The 24,405-nt window shown below is 45.8% G+C and overlaps 1 protein-coding gene across 7 annotated transcripts in view; it reads left to right on the top strand.

Moving 5' to 3' along the window:
• Positions 1–17,870, top strand: part of KANSL3 (KAT8 regulatory NSL complex subunit 3) — a 36,960-nt gene extending 19,090 nt beyond the window's left edge. For 2 of the 7 annotated variants that reach the window (XM_081156880.1, XM_081156879.1), the window contains exons 9-22: positions 62–133; positions 1,237–1,311; positions 1,482–1,639; positions 3,326–3,389; positions 3,831–4,031; positions 4,246–4,402; positions 5,908–5,985; positions 7,394–7,585; positions 8,016–8,100; positions 8,448–8,578; positions 9,731–9,840; positions 10,235–10,457; positions 10,788–10,906; positions 15,454–17,870. In XM_081156880.1, the coding sequence (XP_081013006.1) occupies positions 62–133; positions 1,237–1,311; positions 1,482–1,639; positions 3,326–3,389; positions 3,831–4,031; positions 4,246–4,402; positions 5,908–5,985; positions 7,394–7,585; positions 8,016–8,100; positions 8,448–8,578; positions 9,731–9,840; positions 10,235–10,457; positions 10,788–10,906; positions 15,454–15,474 (1,686 nt within the window). In that variant the 3' untranslated portion in view covers positions 15,475–17,870. Of the gene's footprint in view, positions 1–61; positions 134–1,236; positions 1,312–1,481; positions 1,640–3,325; positions 3,390–3,830; positions 4,032–4,245; positions 4,403–5,907; positions 5,986–7,393; positions 7,586–8,015; positions 8,101–8,447; positions 8,579–9,730; positions 9,841–10,234; positions 10,458–10,787; positions 10,907–12,111; positions 12,568–15,453 lie in introns of those variants that run through there. The other 5 variants (XM_081156878.1, XM_081156877.1, XM_081156883.1 and 2 more) reach the window with 3 other exon arrangements.
• Positions 17,871–24,405: the final 6,535 nt, after the last annotated feature.

Here is a 24,405-nt window from a genome sequence, read left to right as displayed (position 1 = left end):
TCTGTCTAACTGTCGTTAGCCTCCTGTCTAACTGTCTTTTCTTCTTTCTCTTTCCACAAAGATTCACAGCCATTTCCCCCACAAACCCATTATCTTGATTGGCTGGAACACAGGAGCTCTGGTGGCCTGTCACGTAAGTAATTCTGACCTCATTTGGAGGTTGTTCTGGGATAGAATACTGCTGCTATCACTGCTGGCCATGGTGGAGTCCTCTTTTATGTTTCCGGCACAGTGCTAGGTGCCAGACCTACATAATTACATTTTAAACTGCAAAAGACAAACTTTTAGCTTCATTGTGGAAAATTTTAAATGGAAACTTAAAGGGAGAATAGACTAGTTTAGTAAACCCTTTGGGCCCTCACCCAGCTTTACCAGTGGTCAGCTCATAGCTAGGCTTTTTCGTCTCACCCCTGCCCATTTTCTCTCCGCTGATACTTTGAAGAAATTCCCAAATATATCATTTCATTCATATGTATTTCAGCATGTATCTGTGAAAAAAAATTCCTTTTTTCCCCAAAATATAAGCATTATTCTTCCACCTAAAACAAAACAAAATTCTTGCAGGCAAAATTTTTAATAGCTCTGGAATTTGCTGTTGTGTCCATGTTCTGCCCATTTCCAAGACATCAAGGAACCTTTATTATTTTACATATTATTTGCATGTATAAAAGTTTGCATAAGTGTCCTTGACTTGTCCAGAGCCCCAGTTCTCGAGAGGATCAAGTAAGCAAAGTCTGTGCTGCTTAATGTGGTCTAGTGAAATATGACATCTCAGGCCATGAGAGAAGGCTATCTCCTTGTAACCCTGGTCCCAGGACAGCAAATTCTCTAAGAAATTGGAGAGCCTAGGAGTTACCCATTAAGTTCAAAAGGGGGAGATTTTCTTAAGGGAGAAGAGCAGCATTTTGTTTTCCTGATTGTATTTTTGGTAAGCGTGGATGGGGCGGGGAGTGAGCTGGAGGCCTCTAGTCTAGGGCATTGACAGGATGGAAATATTAAACCTCCAATCCTGTGGTTCAGCCTCTGCTGGGGTCCTCTCAGGGCCCCAGTTTTCCAGGTGTGGCTACTTGTAGAATGGCACATCTGTGTTCTGTGCTCTTACTGCTTCCACCATGGCTGCTACTCCTGGGGGTTGAGACGGGAAGGAGTAGATGGGACTGGCTGTATGTCTGGACCAACTCTGGTTCTGGGTAGGAAGGCAATTGCCTTTGAGATGAACTGTTCCATTATTTCTAGGTGTCGGTGATGGAGTATGTCACTGCGGTTGTCTGCCTTGGGTTCCCTCTGCTTACCGTGGATGGCCCCAGAGGGGTAAGCATGGGACACCATTGATTGCTAGGCAGGTGAGAGTAGGGAGTGCATGTGTCACCCAAGTTGGTGTGTAGTGACTGCGGCAGCCCAGCTGACTTCCTGAGTGGACCGGCCAGGGCAGTGCTCAGTGACTATGAACTGGCTGATTGTGAGCTCTGTACTTGTTTTAGGATGTGGATGATCCTCTCTTGGATATGAAGACTCCAGTCCTCTTTGTCATTGGTCAGAATTCCCTGCAGTGTCACCCTGAAGCCATGGAGGACTTCCGGGAGAAGATTCGGGCTGAGAACAGTTTGGTGGTGGTTGGGGGAGCTGACGATAACCTCAGGTGGGTAGGCCCCACAGGGCTATGAGAGACCCATGCTGTAGTGTTGGAGAGATGCCAGTGAGGTGGCTAGCTATAGGCTGATCTGGTTCAGACTAAATCTGAAAAGGAGCATTAAAAAACATTTTTTTTTACATTTTTAACTAACTCGGATTTATAAAATGTTGCAAAAATAGTATAAAAAATTCCTGTATACCCTTCACCCGGATTTCTCAAATATTAACATCTTACATAACCAGCGTATAATTATCAAAGTCAGGAAATTAACTTTGCTATGATTTGTTATCTAACCTACAGACTCAGATTGTATCAGTTGTCTCTTGTTCAGGATCCAGTCCAGGATCACATGTTGCTGTTGGTGCCATGGTTCTCTGTCTCCTTTAATTCAATACTGCTTGGTCCCTCTTTGTCTTTCATGACCTTGACACTTGTGAAGACTTGGCCAGTTATTTTGTAGACTGTCCCTCAATGTAGGTTTTTGTCTTTTTTTTTTTTTTAATCTTCACCTGAGGATATTTTTCCATTGCTTTTTAGAGAGAAAGAGGGAGGGAAGGAGAGAGAGAAACAGGGATGTGAGAGAGACACATTGATTGGTTGCCTCCCACACATGTCCCCACCAGGGTCAGGGATTGAACTTACAACCCAGGTATATGTCCTTGACCGGGAATTGAACCTGAAACCCTTTGGTGTGAGGGGTGACGCTCTAACCATTGAGTCACACCAGCCAGGGCAGTTTTTGGCATTTTTTAATTATTAGGGTGAAGATATATATTATATATTTTTGGCAGCAATGCCTTAGAAGCAGCAATGCCATCAGTGCACCCCTTCAGAAGATACACGATATTGATATGTCTTATCACTGGTGATGTTAACTTTGATCATGGGTTAAGGTGGCCTCTGCCAGGTTTCTCCACCGGGAAGTTACTATTTTCCCTTTGTAATTAGTAGTTACCTTGTGGGGAGAAGATACTCTGAAAACCTATAAATATAGCCTTTGTCATCATGGTTTCACTGGGGTAGGCATTTCTTTACATTTTGTTCCTTCCTGAGGATGAGTATGAACACATTTTATTTGTATTAAGCCCTTTTTGTATATTTGGGAGTTTAAATAGCCAAAGTTTGGGAGTTTTATGAAGGCATCTTTAGTTATTGAGACTTCCCTTCCTCCCTTACAAGGCCAGCTGCCTGTAGGGCCTTTAGGTATGTTTCCATGAAATGTACTGAAAGAGAGGTGTTATTTATGGGGCCGCCTTTTTTTATATGCTCACTCTTAGAGATTCAGTCATTTGTGTGCTTTAACTAGAGTTAAAGCGGGTAGCTGCTTGCACCTGTCTTGGCAGTTTCTTACCCAGAGATGTTTGAGAGAATTCCTTCTGGTCTTGGTCATTTGACAACTTCTTGGGGTATGGGCCTGTGTTGGGGGACTTGTGAGGTTCATGAGGCCATAAGTATAGCACTTCTGGAGTTTGCAGTTCCAGCACTTTCCATATGCTCTTTTGTGCAATCCCTCAACTCTGTAAGTGAGGCATTATGGTTCTCTGTTTTGCAGATGTGGAAACTGAGGTTCAGAGAGGTTGCAATACCTGCCTGAGGGCTAACATAATCTTCCTTCCTGGGTGTAGAAAATAACCTCCACTTGATGCTATGGAATATTTAGAAAGTGAACATTTCCTTTTCTTTGTCTCTCAGGATAAGCAAAGCAAAGAAGAAGTCAGAAGGGTTGACCCAGAGCATGGTGGACAGGTGCATCCAGGTACACAGTTGCTTTGCATATTTTCTCAGAGGCTTCCCTTCTGTAGCCTTTTAGGCTCAGTCTTGTCAGCAGCAGCCTCTTTGTCTCTGAGGGGTAAGGAGCATCCCCTGGGGCCTCTGGTAGCCCTAAATCATAAGCAAAGAGAAAGAGAAAAGAAAGAAAGAAAGAAGGGGAGGGGAGAGTAATGAGCTAACGTATAGGAAAAGCATCAGGGGAGAATGAGTTCACTGGGGGAATGGTGGCGCACGCCACTCCAGGGCGCCACCTCACAGAGGTTCCTCTGGCCTCTGGCTGAGGCTGGGGTTTGTGCCAGGTTTTGTGCACATGGCGAGGGACTGGCACCTCCGATGCCAAAGCCAAGGTATTCAGTTTTAGTTGGAACTATTGGGAAAGTTCGTATTCCACAGCTGAAGACTCGGCATTGGCCTCTCTTTACACCAGGATGAGATTGTGGACTTCCTGACTGGTGTGCTTACTCGCGCTGAGGGGCACGTGGGTGCTGAGCCTCGGGACCAGGATGCTGAGAAGAAGAAGAAGCCCCGGGATGTGGCCCGCAGGGACCTGGCCTTTGAGGTCCCTGAGAGGGGCAGTCGACCCGCCTCACCAGCTGCCAGGCTGCCTGCCTCCCCTTCAGGCTCTGAGGTAATGCGGAAAGAGAAGGGGCACTTTTGCTGGGGAATGAGGACCACAGAGCTGACATTTTGGCTTCTTAGGGTCACCTGTGTGCTGGGGCCAGTGCTGTAGGCCTGTGAGTTCCCACGGGGAGAATTCCTGACCAGGGAATTCTAAGGGACATGCTGATTGGTGGTCAAACCCAGACAACTGGCTCAGCTCCTGTCCTTCTCACCCTGCCCAGGATCTCTCCAGTGTGTCCAGCAGCCCCACCTCCAGTCCTAAGACCAAGGTGACCCCAGTGGCCTCTGCCCAGAAGTCCAGTCAGATTGGGAGCTCTCAGCTGCTAAAGAGACACGTGCAGCGGACAGAAGCTGTGCTGGCCCACAAACAAGCCCAAGGTACCGGTGCCTGGCCCTGTGGCCTCTCTCAAGTTCTGTGCTCTGCAGTTGACGACAGATGGCAGTTGGAAAGTATTGGCATCTGCAGCTTTTTCCAGGGGCATTTGAGAGGCACTATTCCCACGTTTCTGTCCAGGCAAAAATAGGGCGAAAGGAATACCGAGGGCTATTTTCTGGGTGAAACATCACTCGGGTCTGTGTGTAGGGGCTGCATCATCCCACTGGTTACAGCTTTGCCTTGGTGTTCTGGACAGTTAGGCTGTGTGAGCTGACTACACGTATACTGGCCCCAAATGCTTTTCTAACTCCCAATTGGGGGAGCTACAGCTTCTGTTTCAGGCCCTGCCCAGCCACTCCTGCAACCAGGGAACTCTCTAGGTCATGCCAGCAGGGTGATTGGCTTATTCGTCAGATTCTGGGGCAGCCTAAAAGGCGTCATGCCCCTTTTTTGTTTTGCTCTTGAAGAGTTAAGATCTCCACACTGGAACTTTCAGTGAGGTTTATTGGAGTCTCTGCAGATAGGTTTTAGACTAGGCTGGGAAATACTGGTATGATTGAAATTAGAGTTTGGAGATCAGTGAGTGCTATGTAAGCTCTAGGGAAGGGAGGGTTCACTGGGTAGGGAGAGAAGGAGAAACTGGCTCTACCCTCCCCTACTTTGATCCAGTTGAGTGGCCCTGTGGTAAGGTCTCTTGGGCACTGGTGTTTGATGATGTATCCAGGAGCGCGTATCAACTGAGATTAAGGGAAGAGGCAGCAGCCAGAACTGGCTGTCAAGTAGAGAGAGCAGAGGTGACAGGAGGCTGACCTGCTTACTTCCCCCATGTTTCCTTTAGTGAATCCAAAGGGTAAGGACATAAAATCCAGAGCTCTAAGGAAATTGTCCTTAAGAGTGGTGCTGACAAGGAGCAGAAGTGTGAGTGGATGAATGATGCAGAAAAGAGGCCAGGCCCTAGGGTCCATGTGGATGCTTTGCGACCTGGACCTTCTTAAATGGCGGCCAGAGCCAAGTTCTAGGTGGGTGATATCCACTTAGACTTTTGTCGAAGAGAGAGCCAGTGGTCTGTAGTGCCTCTGGAGGGGGGGATTAATTACTCGAGAATCTAAGAAGTTCTGGAAGGCTGACTGGTGAGCTGGGTTTGAAATGGGACCCAGAGTATCATGGTGAGCAGCAGCTGTAGCTTCTGCTTTGGCTGAACTCAGAGACAAAGGGGATGAGGGTGGCTAACGTTTATGAAGCCCTTACTACGTGCTAGGGCCTCTTCCTGCTGCTTGACTTGCTGTGGCTCAGTGATCTCGGCAACAGCCCCATGAGGCAGGTGCATTTATATTTTTTTATATTTTCAGTTTATAGATGATTCCATGGAGCTGCTGAAAGCAGTAATTCCAAAGAAAGCCCCTGTTGACCATTTTCTAGAACATTTTCATATCTTTTTCTTACTCCCTCTCTGTCTCTCCTTTCACTGGCTGGCTGTGATTCTATAATTCTTTCTGATTCATTCCAGCACAGTTTGCTGCTTTTCTGAAACAAAATATGCTGGTGAGGAAAGCTCTTCCTCCCGGCACCTCCTCCTGTCTCTTTGGTGAGTATTACTCTTTCTCACCTCCTCCCTCTGCCACTCCCCTGCCCCAGCCTCTCATTTGTCCCTGTTTGGTTTCCTTCTGTTCTTTCCTGTCTGCCTTTTTCTATCAATTTTTTCCCCCCTGGACTCCTTTTGCTTACTCCATTGTCTTTGCTTTTTCTCCTTTCTTTCTGTTTGCCTCTTATGGTGTTTTTCTCTTTTTGTCTCTTATTGTGTTTCTTGGCTCTGCTTCTCCCATGAGTGCCTGTGGCCATTGCCTGTGAGCCTGCATTTCCTTGGGTGTTTTTCTCCCTGCCTGTGGTTTCCTCCCTCCATCCTGGCCGCTGCGAGCCACTTAGCAGCATAAGACTGTAGCTCCTTTCCCGTTTATAACCTCTTTCCAATTCAGATTTTAATTGACGCATTTATCCCCTAAGCAATCCTTCCAGCTGGTTATGCCCTGACTGTGGTCTGGAATAGCTCACAGTGACCCATGCCAGCTCCCCCCACCTTCATGTAACTGCTGCCTTCTCCCCACCCCACCCCTGATTGCCTATGCTAAGACAAGGGGCTGGGGGGCTCTGGGTTTAAAGAGGGGGATCTATGAGGAAGCTTGAGCGATACCCAGGCTTAGCCATGTGCAGAATGAATCTGTTTGACTCAGTAGAGCGAAAAGCCTATATGTGAACAGGTACTCTTTCTCTGTACCTAGGACAAGGGACCTGGGGACTAGGTTGTGACATGGGCCACTGTTACCCTGTTACTTTGGGACAGGAGGCATAAAGGTATCTTGGCTGAGATGCCTAGGCAAGGCTCCCTTGCCTAGGAGCTCCTAAAGCCAGCCTGAAGTCCTGTGGCAGTCCTCCGTGTGGCAAGCAAACCCTCAACCCTGGGCTCCTAGAGCAGGGGGACTCAGAGCCCTGTGAAAATCTGCCGGGTAGGGAAGGCTGTGCAGCCTGGCCCTCCATTGCTTCTTCCTAGAATGTTTCCTGCCCTCCAGCTGTGCCAGCTGGGGCAGGCTTGAAACAGGAAAATGATTACATTTTTTGAGTCTGGGAAGCACCATTTAGATCCACCGTGATGAGGCCTCTTAGATCCACTGTGGTGAGGCCTCTGTGTTTTGGCTGGCCTTTGCTAGGAAAGGTCAGGGTGTCTTCTCCTTCCTTTTCCCAACTCAGAGCCCCCTTCTTTCCAACTCCAGGACAGAGTGAGGGATGGGCATGGTGCCGTTCTCTGAGGGGCAAGGTGGAGTTCCACCCCAGGTGGGGCTGAGCAAGGTGGAACTAATGCAGGCGTCCTTGCCTTTGAAGTGTGACTCCATGCGTGGCTGGTACTTCTGTGTATCCCCACACACAGCTGTACCTGTACTGGTTCTGACTACCAGTGTCTGTGAGACTGTGGAGGACCTTACCCCAGCTCTATCTCTCAGTTCCCATTTCATCAGAACAAACGGAGGAAGCAGAGAAAGAGGACCTTAGGGTCCAGCTGAAGCGGCACCATCCCTCCAGTCCTCTGTCTGGCAGTAAGACCTCCAAGCGACCCAAGATCAAGGTGTCCCTCATCTCCCAAGGGGACCCAACTGGAGGGCCTTGTACTCCTTCCCAAGGAGGAGCCCCAGAAGGTGAGTTTCCCTTGACCTGTCCCAGTAAACACTGACTGGGCCCTCCTCGGGCACGTAGCTTTGCCCCCTTGGGGCTGCTTGCTGGCGCTCTGCCTCTACTTCAGTATGAGGGGTGCCTGGAGCAGAGGGCTCCAGGTAGCCCATGAGGAAGGTGGGAAGTGACCTGATGGCAAGATGAAGATCAGAGGAAACTCTCAAAGCATCATATATTTGGGGTTTTTTTGGTTTATCTCAATTAAAAATAAAATATTCCAGGAAGTTTAGAAAACAGAAGGGGAAAAAAATAACTCCAACTCTTCCTGCTCTCATATCATTCTGCATTTTTCATCTTCCAGTCTTTGTCCATAGTATCTTGCATTTAGCCTGGCTGTGGAATCTGAAAGGTGAGCCAAATAGGACTGACCGGCAGCCTGGGGGTTTTGTTTTGCAGCCGTGGGAGGGAAGCCCATCATGATGACACTGGGGCAGGCGTCAACAGGGGCCAAGGAGCTCACAGGGCTCCTTACCACAACCAAGTAAGTCCATTTGGTGGTCTATCTGGCTCTGTTCCCTTCCTCTTCACCTTTTTTTTCTGGTCCACTTATTGCTTTGGAAAGATGGTGAATTCTGGATTCTGTCAATTTTGGAATGTGACTTCTTTTTGGGTGGGATCTTTGTTTTTCTTTTGGGCCAACTCAGAGTTCAGTTCTTCTGAACTCTGGAAGGACTAGTGGCCAATTTAGAAGGTGGGATGAAGAAACCAAATGTTCAAGCCTTAGGTCCATTGCTGAATCCTTACTGGGCCCCAGTCTGGCCCCTCCCCATGTTGCCAGGGTCTACCCCTCCAACCTTTGGATAATGGAGCTCCTGTCTTTGTGTCCAGGTCTAGTGCTTCTGAAGCAGGTGTGTCAGCCAGCCCAGCCTCCCCTGTGGTCTCCAGCAGCGCCACACCCAGTCCCTTGCACACACTCCAGAGCCGCCTGGTGGCCACCTCTCCTAGCAGCTCCCTCCCAGGTATCTTGGGCCCAGCATCCTGACCTCCCAGCAGAGTCTGGGCAGCTGCTGGAGGGTGGTCCTGGGAAAGCAGCCTGGAGCTGAATCTGGAGGATACTCCTTGAGGTCTTGGGCTTGTCAGGGAAGTTTTACAAGAAGCTGGAATCAGCTTCAAGGAGCATGAAGATCTTGGCCTTAATATGTACAGTGAGTAAACATCCCAGTCTGCAGGCAATGCCTCCGATACTGTAATGAGAAATTGCTGGTGGGAGATATAGGTATTAGGTTTCATTTTGGTGTTTTTAAGATTGAATAAAACTGGAAATGATGCCATGCTGGGTATTAGTAAATGAGACATTTCTGCCTGTGCATGTCTCCTCACCTTCTCCACCCCCACCCGACACTGAAAGGCTAGTTGCCTGAACCCAGCAGGGCCAAGCCATGCGCCCTCCTTCAAGGAGACCTTTCTCTTTGCTTTGTGGCCACTGGGCTGTGTGTAAAGTGAGGTGTAAGTCAGGTGCTTGGAATTCTTTTGGCTTAAGAAGTCCTTTCTCACCTAGCTGGAGTGGCTCAGTTGGTTGAGCATCGTCTCATGCACCAAAAGGTTCCCGGTTTGATTTTGGGTCAGGGCACATACCTGGGTTGCAGGTTCGATCCCCAGTCAGTGCATATGGAAGGCACCTGATGGATGTTTCTCCCTCACATTGATGTTTCTTTCTCTTTCTCTCTCTCTCTGTCGCTCTCTCTCGTTCTCTTGCTCTCTCTCCCTCTCTCCCTCTCTCCCTTCCTCCGTTCCTCTCTCTATGTCATCGGGTGAAGATTAAATTCTTAAGAAAAAGTCCTTTCTCTTCCCTAGAAAGAAGTGAGGGAATTTAGAGTTCTGAAAAGTGGTATTCACGCTCTTTCTGGTTTTCCTAAAACTGTCCAAAATGTAGAATGGGTGGTTTGGAGCAGTTGGGACATGTAGAAGGAATCGAAGGAATCTGCATAGACCCTTCCTCACGTGGACGTTCACCAGGTGTGCTGGGAGCCCTGTGGGCCTCCTCTGAGAGCTTGGAATGTCCGCGGGAAAGAGCACGCACAGTGTTGACTGGGTTGTTGAGGGTGGATGGGCATGACTGCTGTCACATAAGTGGTGGACCTTATGCTGATGCCTGTCATATCATCTCCTAGGGGCCACATCAGCCAGCAGCCTCCTCCAAGGCCTCAGCTTCAGCTTGCAGGATATCAGCAGCAAGACCTCTGGTCTCCCAGCAAATCCCTCCCCGGGACCATCCCCGCAGGTGCCTTCCTCTGGGCGGGGCAGGTGTGGGGAGGTGGCTTCCTCAGCTTGGTTGGTTTTGGTAGGGAGACTGGGTCAAGGACAGACAGCCTCTGACTTCCCAGGTAGGAGCTATCAAAGGTTAAGGTTCTATCACTTACTGTGTGACACTGGGCAGGTTTCTTGACGTCTGTCTCTCTTTGTTTCCTTGTCTGTAAAATGAGGATAATAGTCCCTCCCTCACAGAGCTGTTTTGAGGACTAAATAGATACTGTGTGTGGAATGCCTGGAGGGAACCCTGCATGTGTTGGGCACTGAGTACATGGCAGCCTTTGATAACATGCTGTGGGCCTGCCACACTCGAATGTGGCTGTTGGGCAATAGCTTCTGATCACCTGGGCTTGTGTGTCCCACAGGCCACCAGTGTGAAGTTGCCCACCCCAATACAGAGCCTGGGTGCCATCACCACGGGCACCAGCACCATTGTTCGTACCATTCCTGTGGCCACCACTCTCTCCTCCTTGGGTGCCACTCCTGGTGGGAAGCCTACAGCCATCCACCAGCTGCTGACCAATGGGGGCCTCGCCAAGTTGGCAAGCAGCCTCCCTGGCCTGGCTCAGATCTCTAACCAAGCATCAGGTGAGTCTTTCTTGAGAACCCTGGGGACTCCCAGACATGGGATCTTCCCCTAGGACCTTGTCATCTCACATGGGCAAGGTATGCTGTTGAACTCAACCAGGGTCTTGGCATTGACCCTCAGGGATTCATCTGTGGGGGTCCATCCCCCAGAGAGATTGAGAGAACACAGGCTGTTTTCTGTTGTCCTTCAGAATGACTGATAGGACATAGATGACCCAGCTGGGGAAGAGGCCAAAGTGGGGGACCGAGGGAGGTGTGTTATGTGGAGAAACTCTTCGGGAAAGGAAAGTGGGGATGTCACCAAAAAACCTACCTTTCTCTCTCTCTCAGGTTTGAAGGTCCCTACCACCATTACTCTGACCCTCCGAGGGCAACCAAGCCGAATCACCACGCTGAGCCCCATGGGCCCAGGAGCAGCCCCATCTGAGGAGTGCCACTCCAACTCACAGGTGGGTCTGCCTGGGAAGGTGGAGGAGAGAGGCTCCAGCATTGGGAAATTTCAATGCACTGGGCTTGCAGGCAGATCAGGTTCAAATCAGGGTTTGTAGCTCTGGAACTTTAAGCAAGTCATGGACCTCTTTGGGCCTCCTTTCCTGTCACACACTCTGGTCTGTTGTAAGTTTAAACACATAGTGTTCCCGTGTGTCGCAGGGCCTGGTGTTTCGTGTGTTGGTTTACTCTCCCTGTCCATTCCTTTTCTCCTCTCCACTCAAGTTTATCATGCAGAAGTTGTGGCACAGGCTTTCCGGCATCATGCCCTTCCAGATCTGGGCACTTATTGCCATCTTTTTTGGGCACAACAAGGTTTTTTATAGCTCTTACCCAGGAGTCACCTTCAATTCCTCTCAGCTGATCTGATTTCTTTTATGATCTTTTCCAGTGAAATGTTTCTAATCTTAAATGGTGATCTGAGAGCCACCCAAAGGCCAGAGATTAAAGAGAACAGTTGCTTGTACCCAGTGTGGAGTGTGCTTTCCTTCAGTGCCCACCTTTTCAATCAAGGCCTTCCATGCAGGAACGGTGCTGTGCCGGCTGCCATGGCAGAAGCTGGCCCTGGGCCTGACATTCCCAATACCAGCTGTGCCTCAGGCTGGGGGCTGGGCACGATTGGCAGGGGACAGTTCCTGACTGGACCAGAAGCTCCTCTGCACAGGGGTTGTTCCCAGCACCCACTGGGATCATAGCCAGCCCCCTGCCATTCTGCAGAGAGGTGGAGTTGTTCTCATTATTTTATTATTTTTTCAGTTACAAAAGTGATTGTGCTTATTTTCAATAATTCAAACATTACAGAAGTAATATAACTCAGAAAGTGTAAATTTCCAATGATACCACTCCCAGAGATGATATCCACTGTTGGTAGCTTGATATGCATCCTTCTAGATTTTTCTTTCTATACCAAGTATATCATTTTATTTTACTTTTTGACAAAAGTGAGATCACAAAATATGGACTTGTGTAACTAGCCTTTGTTTATAAAACACATGATGTGTTACAGGAAGACTACCTATGTCTTGTCAGTGGCTCCCTAACAAGGGGAATGTAAGAAAGCGAGTTTTACCACTTCCTGATAGAGAGTTGGGTTATGTTTTGTTTTTCGATATCATAAATAATGGTGCAGTGGACACCCTCGTCATGATTTTTGTTTACCTCCCAGAGGTTTCTACAGGCTGGAGACCAGTGAGTGGAGGGTATGTGCATCTACCACCTGGCAGCTGCTGATTGTTCTTCATGAGGTTTTGCTGATATAAGTCAAGTCACAGTGATGAGAATATCTGTTTGTTTATACCATTGTCAATTGTGGAAATCAGTATTTTTAATTTTATCGATGATAAGTGAAAAGTGAAATTGTTTTAATGTGCATTTTCCTGATTATTTATGAGGTTGTATGTCTTTTATGAATTGCCGGTTATATTCTACGTCTGTTTATTTCATAGCAGCTTTGTATATTCTGATGTTAATCCTTTATTATACAAATTGCACATACTTTATTCTAGTCAGTTGCTTTTTTTTTTGCTTTTTTCTTTCTATTGAACTATTAAGTGCATGTCTTTAATTTTTGTTTCTGGATCTTTTATCATACAGACATTAAAAATTTTTATATGGTAAAGTCTTCAGATCTTTTCCTTTATGCTCTTCCCATTGCAAGAGTATAATCTTTTTTCATTTTCTTCTTTTTTATATTTTTAGAATTGTTGTAAAATAGACATAAGTTACCATTTTTACCCATTTTTAGGCTTACAATTCAGTGGCATAAAGCACACTCACATTATTGTGCAGTCATCACCACCATCCAGCTCTATAACTTTTCCTTCGTCCCATACTGAAGCTGTGTTTTCTTATAATGTTTGTTTGTTTACCTTTAGTTTTTCAGTCCACTTGGAATTTATTTATTTATTTTGGAATTTATTTTCATATGCTAAGTGAGATAAGGATCTAACTGTAGATGAGTCCATTCATCCTTCATTCATTTGACATCTGCTGCTCTCACATTCTAGATTGCAGTGCACACGCGGGCCTGTTCTATACCATGGAGCGTCTGCTGTGCCCTGGCTTTCTGCTGTGTCTGGTGATGCAGGGCCCCCAGCAGAGGAAGTGTCAGTGGTGTTTCTAGTTTGCTCATATCATCATTATCCTTTTCCTTTCCCTTGATAAATAATGGGTTGCGAATTTTGCCCATTTCCCTTTTGGAATCAAATGAGATGAATGAGCATAAATAGTTCCTTGTAATTAGTTAAAATGATGAATTACTTTAATAGATTTCCTAATATTGAACTATCTAAATTTCAGATTTAGGAGTTTGCCCAGTATGTCCTATTCTCTTTCTTTACACATGCCCAAATTTATTTTTATTTTGCACATATAGGAAAGAAGACCCTATCAAAAAGGAACAAAACACAATAGAAGGAAAGAAGCCAAGCTTACAGAGGAAAAGCACTCTTCTGACTTGTTTTTATTTTACTTAGGGGTTTGGCCTCTGTGTTTATTAGTGAGATTGACCTATAGTTTTCTTTTAATCACCCCTGTTTTTGTGTGTGTTCTTTCCTTGTCCAGTTGTATAAAGGTACTAATTCTGTCCTTATAGAATGAAGTGAAAAGTATTTTTATGTTTTTCTCATATTTCAAAACATTTCTATAGCACAGAAATGACCAGTTCCTTGATGGTCTGATGGAAATGACTCTAAACAGTTGGGCCTGTTTTCAGGTAGTTCTAACCTTTGCTGATGCCACATAGAGGCACAACTAGAACCAGGTCCCCACCACATGATGCCCTCCTCTCTGTTAGGTGGTCCTTTGGGCTTGCTGTGGCCTGGGGAGCTAGTTGATATGGAGATGAGATTAAGAGTCTTTGGGAACCCTCTTCCTGGCTAAATGGAAGCACAGAATAAAGATAACATCTGACTTCTACCTGAGGGAATTAACTGAGAGCTTAGTTTTTATCTCAGTAAAATGGGTGTGTAATTACTAGGAGGGTTCTGATGGCTATTCTTTTCTTACAAAGGAGGTATTATTAGATTCAGACTTGCTGACTTGAAAGCTTCTAACAGTTACCTGATAGTGTTCAGACTGCCAGACAGTATGATACCATGGAAAGAACTGGGCTGTGGACAGCCCGCTGTCTTAAACAAGCTGTGTGAGCCTGGGCAAATCAGCCAACCTCTCTGAGCTTTGGTCTTCTCGTCTAGTCTAGTGAGGTGGTGACTGTTGTGCTGGTGGGATTAGCAGGCTTTGTCTCAGAATCTCCTCAGGCTTTAGAAGATGAATTTTTAAGGGTCGAGAAACAAACCACCCATTTACGACATTTATAAGACATTTGGAAATTTGAACACTGGGTAATTGTTGATATTAAGGAATTATTAACCTTTTTACATGTGATGATGGTGTTTAAAAGTTTGAAAAAAATAACGCTTTTCTGTTTTTGGGTTACATACTGCAATATTTATGGATAGAATGAGTTTTTTTAAAAAGTAGTTGTGAGCACCAGCTAGACTTCTCTAAGGTCTGTTCAAGCACAAATCATCTGTTTTGTTTCTGGCACTGATGGGTTCTTGCAGTATGTTTCCTTCACTGAGCTGGACTGTTGTGTACTCCTCACAGCTGAGAAGCTGAAGGGGGAAGTGGGGACAGAGACTGCTGTGCCTGCATCTGAGTCCTTGTCTGTGGTTACGGGGTGTGTCCGGCCCAGCCCCCCCCCCCCCTTTCCCACCATACCTCTCTGGCCACATTGTGACCCTGTGGCAACCCCTGGGGAGTTGGCCATTTCCAGGTGTATTCCTAACCAAGACAGGCAGCATCTGTGCACAGCCACCTCTGGGCCGGGTGAGCACTTGGGAGGCTCATCCTCTCCAGTTTTGACTATCAGACCTTCCTCATTCCTCCTCTCTTGCGCCCCCATCCTCCCCTCTTCACTGCTTTTCCAAAGGTGAAGTCTAGAGAAGTGGGAGGCCTTGGTGAGAAAAGGCCACCTTGCTTCATTCTTCCTGAGCTGCAGGGCTCAACAATTCAGGGCACCCTCCACAACACCTAAAACACAGAAAGACCTAAAAGATGATTAGTCAGAACAAGTATGGAAAACTTCCCTTTAGCAGTGTCACCCTTAACATTCACCTGGTTCCTTTTCCTGCATTTTTTTCCTGTCCTCATGGTGTAATAAGAGCTTATCTTTGTAGTTAAACAGGTATTACACTCTGGGTGCTTTATGCGGATTGTCTCACTTAACTTCACAAGCACCTGGGGAGTGGGTGCTGTCATTGTACAGATGAGGAAAGGAGGCTCAGAGAACATGGTCACTGGCCCTAGAACGTGGCGGGGTCTCTGAGGGCATCGTCCATGTTCTGTGAACCACTGGCTGCTAGAATGCATGTCCTGAGCACCCAGCTTCTTCCCTATTGAGAATCACTTTGGTATAAAGTCTCAGGAGAGGGCTGAGGGGCCAGAGGATCCAGATGTGTTAACCTGGCAAAGTTCTGACCCTTGTTCACTACCTCTCCTGCCATAGCGCCTGCCTCCAGCTCCCTGAAGATGCTGTGTGATGGTCCTCCTTTACCAGGTTGGTGATGGCTGCTGCAGTGAACCCGGGCACATGTGCTGTCCTGCTGAGCTGTCCACTTGTCTGAAGACCTCTTTAAGACACTCTATTGCCTCCCTGCGAGCTGTCTTCGGGGTTGGGCCTCTGGGTCCTGTGAAACTGTTAGGCTAAGTGATATCGTGCCAGCAAGGGGAGCATCGTCCTCCAGCATCTACAGATCTGGTTCCCAGAATCTGCAGGCTCCTCAGCAGGTCTGGCCATTCACGGATCACCAGCACTAGCTGGGACTTGTTCTAAGCAGCAGTGTTGGACTGCTTACTGCATTTCATGAAGGAGCTCCTTATGGAAGTCTGTACTGCCCCTGTGCCAAGTTGGGAGGAGATGTCTATGTGGTCCAGGGCTGCGGGAGTTCAGGTTTCGAGCCCTTTGCTGAGGACCAGGGTCATCCTGGCCCACCAACCAACTGGTCAGTATTGAAAGGGCTTGTTCTGGACATTGCTGCTGCTTCACTAGTAGCATGGGAGAGTGCTGCCCATGCAACTGCCTCTTAGGAGCCACATCAGAGTCACCTGCTGAGACAGAATACCTAACTTCAGGTCCGTGAGAGGGCAGAGAGAACTGGGCTGTCATCTCTCAGCCCCTTGGGCCACTGTACATGTGAAGAGCAGCAGTTGCTAGGAGACAAAATCTGGCCCCTTTCTTTTCTTTATCATGGCTTGGGCAGTTCCTATATGCAGAAAGCCTGCCGGTCCAGAAAGGTCGAAGAAGAACAACGAACAGCAAATGAAGTAGCTTCAAGGATGTGTCAGTAAGTCCTGCGGTGAAAAGGATTCGGGCTTGAGGCTTTGCCTCTAGTACCTAAGGAACTGCTGATCAACTGGAGATGAGAAGAATTTGCAGGGTTGGGGAAGAAAGCCTCACCCTCCAAATCTGTCTCTCTAGTGCTTGGAGGTGAAACATCTGGGCCGTCCCAGAAAGCTTAGGCATCAAGACTATGAAGGCCATGCTTCAGTGTATCTGTTTCTATCCCATGTGACTTGCCTTTGTGCTGAGAAGTGGGAAAATCATTGATGCTGATGCTACTGTGCAGGGCTCTTGGTACCAGCCTGAGCCCAGGAAGGGGAGATTCCTGGACAAGTAATCGCTGAAGATGGAGCTGAGAGTCCCTTCTTCCCTCCTCACAATACTTTTGTGCAAAGGTAGTTTTAGATTTGGCTTAGAATCAGTCATCCACAGCAGCCTCCCTTTCCTTCCATACTCTAGAATGTTTCCAGCTACAGTGATGAGTCAGGCAACCCAATGGGACTCTGTTCAGTATCTGTAGGCAGGGAGGGCCCACAGCATGCCATGGCTGAAACTGTGGTCCGGGGGCCTGACCCATGTGCAGCGTATATCCAACCCAGGCCACCTGCATTCAATTCAGGAGTGTCACTTTTGCGTCCGAGTGGCAGCCAGGAGGGTTGCACAGTGTGCAGGAGTCTGACAAGACAGATCTGGGGTGTGTGTATGATAGGAGTGGATAAACATCGTACTGTCCCTCCTTGACTCCTGCAGAGCTGGTCTCAGTGGTGACTCACAGGATGACTCTGTATTCTTGCATCAGCTGGTGGGTAACTGCTTTCTGAAATTCAGGAAGATTTAGTAAGTTTGAAGAAGATATGAAATCTGAAAGAGGCATCCATGGATCAGGGGATTGATAACTTTACAGGTGGAATAATATACCAACAGGCCCGAGGACAATAGGACTGTGTGAGACTATGAAGCTTTTAGGAATCATTTAGGACAGACAAAGGGTCCTGAACAGCCATTTGTGACGTAGGAGTGCATCCTAAATGGCACTGGCAGGGCTGCTCCTAGAAAATGCTGACTTGGTGTGTGCTGGGGCCAGAGGAACAACACACCTTCCTGCTTTTATGTACATCCTAGTGTGCTTCCCATGGATGATTTCCTGAGGCTTGGGTTGTACACTGAAGAATGCCAGACTGGAGAAGGGGAGCTTGAGGACACAGATTCTTCACCTCGGAGGGACAGGCTACAGAGAGAAGTTGAAGTCCATAGAGTCATGTTTCCCACTTCCACATGTCTTCAGCCACACTGCTTGAAATGTAAAAGGAAGCTTTCCTCCACCCATCACATAGCAGACCTGGAGTCTATAACCTCAGACAGGGATACTACTGGCCAAGACATAGAAGGAGCAGGAAGACTTTGGTTAGATTCTTGGATGATAGAGGCATGTTGATGCCCTGTGTGAGAGGTCCTCCTGTCTATTCTTGGCCCCCCCACAAGAACAGTCTTGGGCTGGATGGGTTATAGACTGAGCCACTGTAACGGTTCTGTTCTTACATTAGCAAAAACAATTAAAATAAAAACAACTTTGCATCGCTCCAGCTTGTTTCCAGTTGACTTCTCATGTTGATTCTGATAACAACCCAGTGAAGTGGCTCAGAAAATAAAGGCTAAGATACTGTGGTAATGCCTGTGTTCATTCTCGCTGGCGCCTTTGCCATGAGGTAGGTACTATAATTTCCTTTGTACAGGTGAGGAAACTGAGGCACACAACAGGAAGTGGCAGAAGTGAGACTAGTACCCAGGCAGCCTGCTGCCAGTGTCTGTTCTCCTCTGCACTTGCTGGGGTTCAGAGATGCTCCCAGAAGTGGAGGTTAGCCCAGGAGGTGAGGGGATGGTGGCTTGGCCTTCATGTGACCCTTTTCAGTTTACGTCCACCAGGCCTGCAGTGATTGCTGCTGTCGTGGCAGGACTCTTGGCTGGGCCAGAGTCAGTAGATGGGGTCCCTAACCCTTAGCCCTGAGAAATTGAGATCCCTTTATACATCCTATACCTTCACTCCCTCTGAAAGAGAAGTGAATGAATGAATTCCAAGTACCAGATTATTTATGAACTTATATTCAAGAGGGCCTTCCCTCATCCATAAATTCCAGGTCCCTATACTTGGCATTGGAACCCTCTGTGGGTGGAAGCTGTTGTTGTGGTAGACAGCTTGGGTCCTGCACAAGTGGGCTCATTTGTCACCATCCATAGTGGAGACGTGTTCCTTCCCTCCCTTCCAACTCTAGTCTCACTGACCTAGGGGAGTGATGAAGTGAGATGAGGGTTAGGTTGTTCAGGTGATAGCTGTCTTAAACTTCAGGAGGATAGGGACAGGGCTGTAGCAAATTATGATGCAGAGAAATCTGGTACCGTATTAGTTCCCTTTTAAAAGCATATGTTAAGATTGGTGGCTGCAGGAAGCAGAAACCATTCACCACCCAAATTAGTTTATAGAGGGAGTCTTTCCCAGTAGGTGTTCTCACAGACGGGACCTGACAGTTTCTGCTACTTGCCTCGTGACCTCAGCTGCCAAGGGCCCAGTTGTGATCCTGTTACAGGACTTTTCGGTTTCAGAGCCCTGCATGGATGGCTAGTCTCTGTCTTCCAGTTCCCGTTCTGAACACAAAGAACCTGACTGCCTCAGCCCACTCATGGCTGGTTCTTACTCTTACCCACTTCCTGTCAAGTCATTCTTGACAGTTGTACTTGAGAGTGTGGTGTTGAACTTTCTGACACTAACTGTGGGACTGTCTGTTTCCGTTCAGTTTGTCGGTGTTTGCGTCACAGTTCGCAGCTCTGTCATCTAGTGCGTACACAGTGAGGATTCCTGTGTCTTGGCAGGTTGTTATTATGTAATGTGTATACCTGCTAATTTTCTTGGCCCTGCAGTTTATTTTATCTGACATTCTGATGTCTGCTTTGATGTCAGTCTATCTTTTAATTGGTGTGTTTAAACTGTCTCCATTTAATGCAATTATACAGGGTGGGACAGAAGTAGGTTTACAGTTGTGAGCATGCAAAACAGTTTATTCTTGTATTATTATTTAGTAATTATTGTATTATTTTCCATACAAGCAACTGTAAGCCTGCCGTGTAGCTATGCCCACCCTGTAGCTCTGTTAGGGCTTTTAGTTTTTGTTTTCTGTTTGTTTTTGTTTCTTTTTCCTGTCTTCAAGTGCCTTACTTGAACATTTTTTTAGAATGCCATTTTGATTTATTTGTAGTATTTGGTTTTCTTTTGTGTTTTTTTAATCCTCACCCGAGGAGTGATGATATTTTTTCCATTGAATTTTAGAGAGTGGAAGGGAGTGGGGGGAGAGGAGAGAGAGAACAAAATCGATGTGAGAGAGACATGGATTGGTTGCTCCCACATGTGCCCCGACTGGGGGCAGGGATCAAGCCTAGGTTTGTGCCCTTGACCAGAAATCAAACATGACCCTCAGGTGCACAGGCCAACGATCTAACCGCTGAGCTACACCAGCCCGGCTATCTGTAGTTTTTTTGAGTGTATCTGCTTGTATAGAGAGCTTTTAGTGGTTGCTCTAGATGTTGCATTATGTATACATGAAACTTCCCACAGCCTGCTGGTGTTCACATTTACTAGTTTGAAATGTAGAAGCCTAACCTCCCTTTATGTTCCTTTACCTTCCCCCATTTTTGATATAATTGTCTACATGTTGAGAGAGACATTAGACAATGTTATAAGTTTTGTTTCAAGTGTAATTTAGAAAACCCAAGAGGAGATGGAAAATCTATTGTATTTACCCATATTTTAATTCTTTACAGTGTTCTTTCTTCCTTATGTTCCAAGATTCCTACTTTTATTATTTCCTTTTTGTTTAGAGAACTTCCTTTAGCCATTCTTTTAGAGGTCAGCTGTCAATAAATGTTTTTAATTTTCCTTCAACTGACATTGTCTTAATTTCCCCTTTATTACTGAAGGATGGTTTCAAAAATGTATACACACACTTTGAATAATTATAAAGGCAGTGTTTATTTAAATACATTTCATTTTCAACAGCTGACCTATCAGCTGTTAAAGTATATATACATTTTGGGGGGACACCCTGTATATCCAGTGAAAACATCCTTCTAATTCTGGGTTGACCATTGTTTTCTTTCAGCACTTGAAAAATATGCTACTTCCTTGGTTTCTGATGAGAAATCTGCTATCATTAAAAAAAAAAAAAAAATTCCCCATAGGCAAGGTGTTGTTTCTTTGTGCTTTTAATATTTTTCTTTGTTTTTGGTTCTTAGACTTGACTATGATGAGTTTTGGCATGATTTTCTTTGGGCTTGTCTTAGGGTTTGCTCAGCTTCTTGAATCTGTAGGCTTATGCCTTTTTGTCAAATTTGGGGGGTTTTCAGCCATTATTTTTTCAGCCCCACCCTTCTCTTCCACTCCTCCAGACCCCAGCAACATGAATGTTAGATCTTTAATTATAGTCCCACAGGACCCTGAGACTCTTCCTACCACCACCACCCCCCATTTTCTCTGTTCAGATTGTATTATTTCTGTTGTTCTGTTTTTTGTTTTTCTTAATTTTATTCTTGTTTAAAATATTACAGATGTCCCTTTTTCTCTCCAGTGACCCATTCCACCCCATCCCACCCCCCTCCCCAGTTCCTCTCCCACCATCGTCCGTGCCCTTGGGTTGTGCATATATGCATATAAATTCTTTGGTTACTCCCCCTCCACCCACCCACCCTCCTCCATCCCTCTGACATTCGTCAGTCTGATCTGTGCTTCCATGTCATTGAATCTATTCTGTTCATCAGTTTATTAAGTTCTTTAGATTCCACATATAAGCGAGATCATGTGATGTTTGTCTTTCTCTGCCTGGTTTATTTCACTTAGCATAATTTTCTCCAGGTTCATCCATACTGTCCCAAAGGGTACGAGATCCTTCTTCTTTACAGCTGCATAGTATTCCATGGTGTATATTCAAGTTCACTGATTCTTTCCTCTTTCCCCTCTATTCTGCTATTGAGTCCATCTATTGAGATTTTCACTTACGTGATTATATTTTTTAGTTCTAAAATTTGTTTTGTTCTTTATATCTTCTATCACCTTGCTGAGAACCTTTTTCTTTTTTTCATTTGTCTCAAATGTGTTTGTCATTTCTTACTGAAACATTTTATGATGACCTCTTTAAAGTCCTTGTTAGATGATTCTTATATCTGTGACATTGCAATGTTGACAATCTGTTGATTGTCTTTTCTCATTCAGGCTGAAATTTCCTGGTTCTTGGTATGTTCTTTGAGTGGTTATGATTGAAACCTGGATACCTTGGGTATTATCTGTGAAACCATAGATCTTATTTAAATATTCTGTTTTAACAGAACTTGCTTGAGACTGCTCTCGCAGGATAAAGGGGGCTGCTTTGGTACTGCCAGGTGAGATGGAAGTCTAGGGTCCCTAGTTGGTTTTCGTTGACACTGGAGTGGGAGAGGGGCTCCTCTGTACTGCTGGGTGGAGGTGGGAGCTTCAGCTCCCCACTGGGCCTCTGCTAATGCCAACCTGGTTGGAGTGGGAAAGGGGTACTTGTTACTCTCCCTCATCCTGCCTCAGTTTACACTGTAGGGGTTTCGTGTCCTTTTTACTCCTGGTGAATGTTCTGACTCTCCACTAGGCCTTTGCTGATACCACCCCAGCTGGGGTGGTGTGTGGGGTGCCTTGTTACCTCCAGGTAGGGTTGGATGTTCCAGGCTAATCATATGGTCTCCAAAGAGAGAGTAGGGATGAGGGTTAGAGGCCTCATTACCCCTCATTGGAATGATAGTTTTGGTTCCCCACTGGCCTTCTTTGACACCAATGCCCAAATAACTAGACATTTGAAGAGACATTCGCCTTATAAAAAGGCAGCACACTGGACAACATATACCTTCTGAAGCAGAATCATTGGAAGAGATGGTCCCAGAAGTCCATATATATTCATATATGGTGAATGTATGGAAGGAGTTAAGGGTAGAAATTATAAGAAACAATAAGAAAACACTAAAAAATAACCAGATAACCCTGGCTGGTGTGGTTGGATAGTTTGAGCATTGGCTGTTGCACCAAACGGTCATGGGTTTGATTTCCAGTCAAGGGCACACTTGGATTGCAGGTTCGATCCCCGGCTCCAGTCTGGCACTTTCAGGAGGCAACCAGTCAATGTCTCTGACATTGATATGTCTCCCTCCCTCCCTCCCTCCCTCCCTCTCTTTCTCTCCCCCCATCCCCCCCACTATCACTGAAAAGTAATGGGAAAAATATCCTCGGGTGAGGATTTAAAAAAATTCATTAATGTTTTTCATGTATTGAAGGAAAAAAGCATAGAATTTAAATGTGAGGGCATGATAAAAATGTTCTCAGGCATGCAAGGTTTCAAAATCTGACGCCAAGACTCACTAAAAGTATGTAGAAGTACTTAGAAACAAATCCAAACCAAATAGCAAGAAACATAAGAAATGAGAATGATTAAATACCTTTCTAAAGTTTATTGTTAAAAAAGGTCAGGCACAAAATATAATCTGTGCCCATCTAGAACTAAAATTCTAGATAATATTAATGATTGGGGCTGGAGCGGTGAGCAAGAGATAAAAGGAAATGTAAAGCGTGCTGAAGCTCTTGTCTTGTGGAAAGATATTACGAAACAGGTACATGAACCTAAGAGTAGATTAAGGCAATGTTAGTAACCACACTAAGAACAAAAATAGAATGTAAACCTTTTAAGCCAGCAAGAAAAATAAAACTTGCTAAAGCTATTGGAAAGTTAGAAGAAGAAAAAAGGAAATACCCTAAACAGAAAATACAGAATAAGTTCTATGACAGTAACTATAGTAAATATAAATAGATTAAACTTACCATTAAAAAAGAGTAGAAAGGCATCTGAAGGGGGCTGTCTGTCCTGCTCTTTGTGATCCAAGTAAATAACAGTTGAGAGGGACCTTGGAGATGACACCTGCCATGTTTTCCACTCACCTGGCTCACTGAATTATTTTGGGATTTAAAATATGACCAAGCCGTACCCTCAGCTTATTGACTCAGGTCTGGGGGAGTACCAGGAGATACACATTTTAATAAGTGCCTTAGGTGAGCCTTGAGGATCTCTGGCACCTTCAGTTCCCAGAATAGGGACCTGAGTCTTAGAGAGGGGAAGGGAGTTTGCCAGGGCCACACAGCTGATGGGGGTGGGGGTGGGAGCTGGGAAGGACCAAGACATCTTCCAGAAGGGCTCTTTCTGTTTCTGGTTCTGAGCAATACTTGTTACTGCTTCTCTAGACTGTGGGCTCACTCAGGGAGTGCTGTTGTCTCATGAGCTGGGATGCCAGATAATGGGGGATGGAGACAAAAGTCTTTGCCTCCTGTGGAGCCCATTCTAGCTAGTCACAGGAAACCCTAAAACAGAATTTTCTGAGCCAGTAGTGTCCCTGACAATGTGGAGAATCCACACATAGCACTTTTAAAAATGTAAACTTTTTACTCAAATACACTGTACATGCAGAAAAACGCATAAATAGAAAGTGTACAATATGATGATTTTTCTAAATCACACACAAACACTACCACACTGTCCCCCTCCTACTCCAGAGTAACTAACCTCTTTCCTGACTTCTACCACTAGAGACTGGTTTCTCCAGTCTTTTGTTTTTAACTTTTATAATGGTGGGATCGTACTTTTTTGTGTGCCTGGCATTTTTCAACATCATGTGAGGTTCATCCATGGTGAATATCAGTGGGTCTTTCTTCATGTATAGCATTTCATTGTAGGAATGCATCGACACATGATAGTCCCCAGCTTGGGATTACTGTAAATAATGCCACCGTGTGCATGCCTTTGGTGAATACATGTACCATATCTTTTGGTGGAATGTAATTGCTGGATTCATAGGATTTGGTATGTTATATATACATTTCTTTTTTTAAATTGAGATATTATTGCATATAACATTGTATTAGTTTTAGCTATACAACATAATGATTTGATATGTATATATTGTATATATTGGGAAATGATTACCATAATAAGTTTAGTTAATATCCATCACCACCCATAATTACAAGTCTTTTTTCCTGTGATGAGAACTTTTAAGACTCTCTTAGTAAAA

The sequence above is a fragment of the Miniopterus schreibersii genome (assembly GCF_964146895.1).
Source record: "Miniopterus schreibersii genome assembly, chromosome: 13".
NCBI classification, from domain to species: Eukaryota; Metazoa; Chordata; class Mammalia; order Chiroptera; family Miniopteridae; genus Miniopterus; species Miniopterus schreibersii.
The sequence above is the reverse complement of the archived record's forward strand: the minus strand, read 5'-3'. Positions and strand labels throughout refer to the sequence as shown.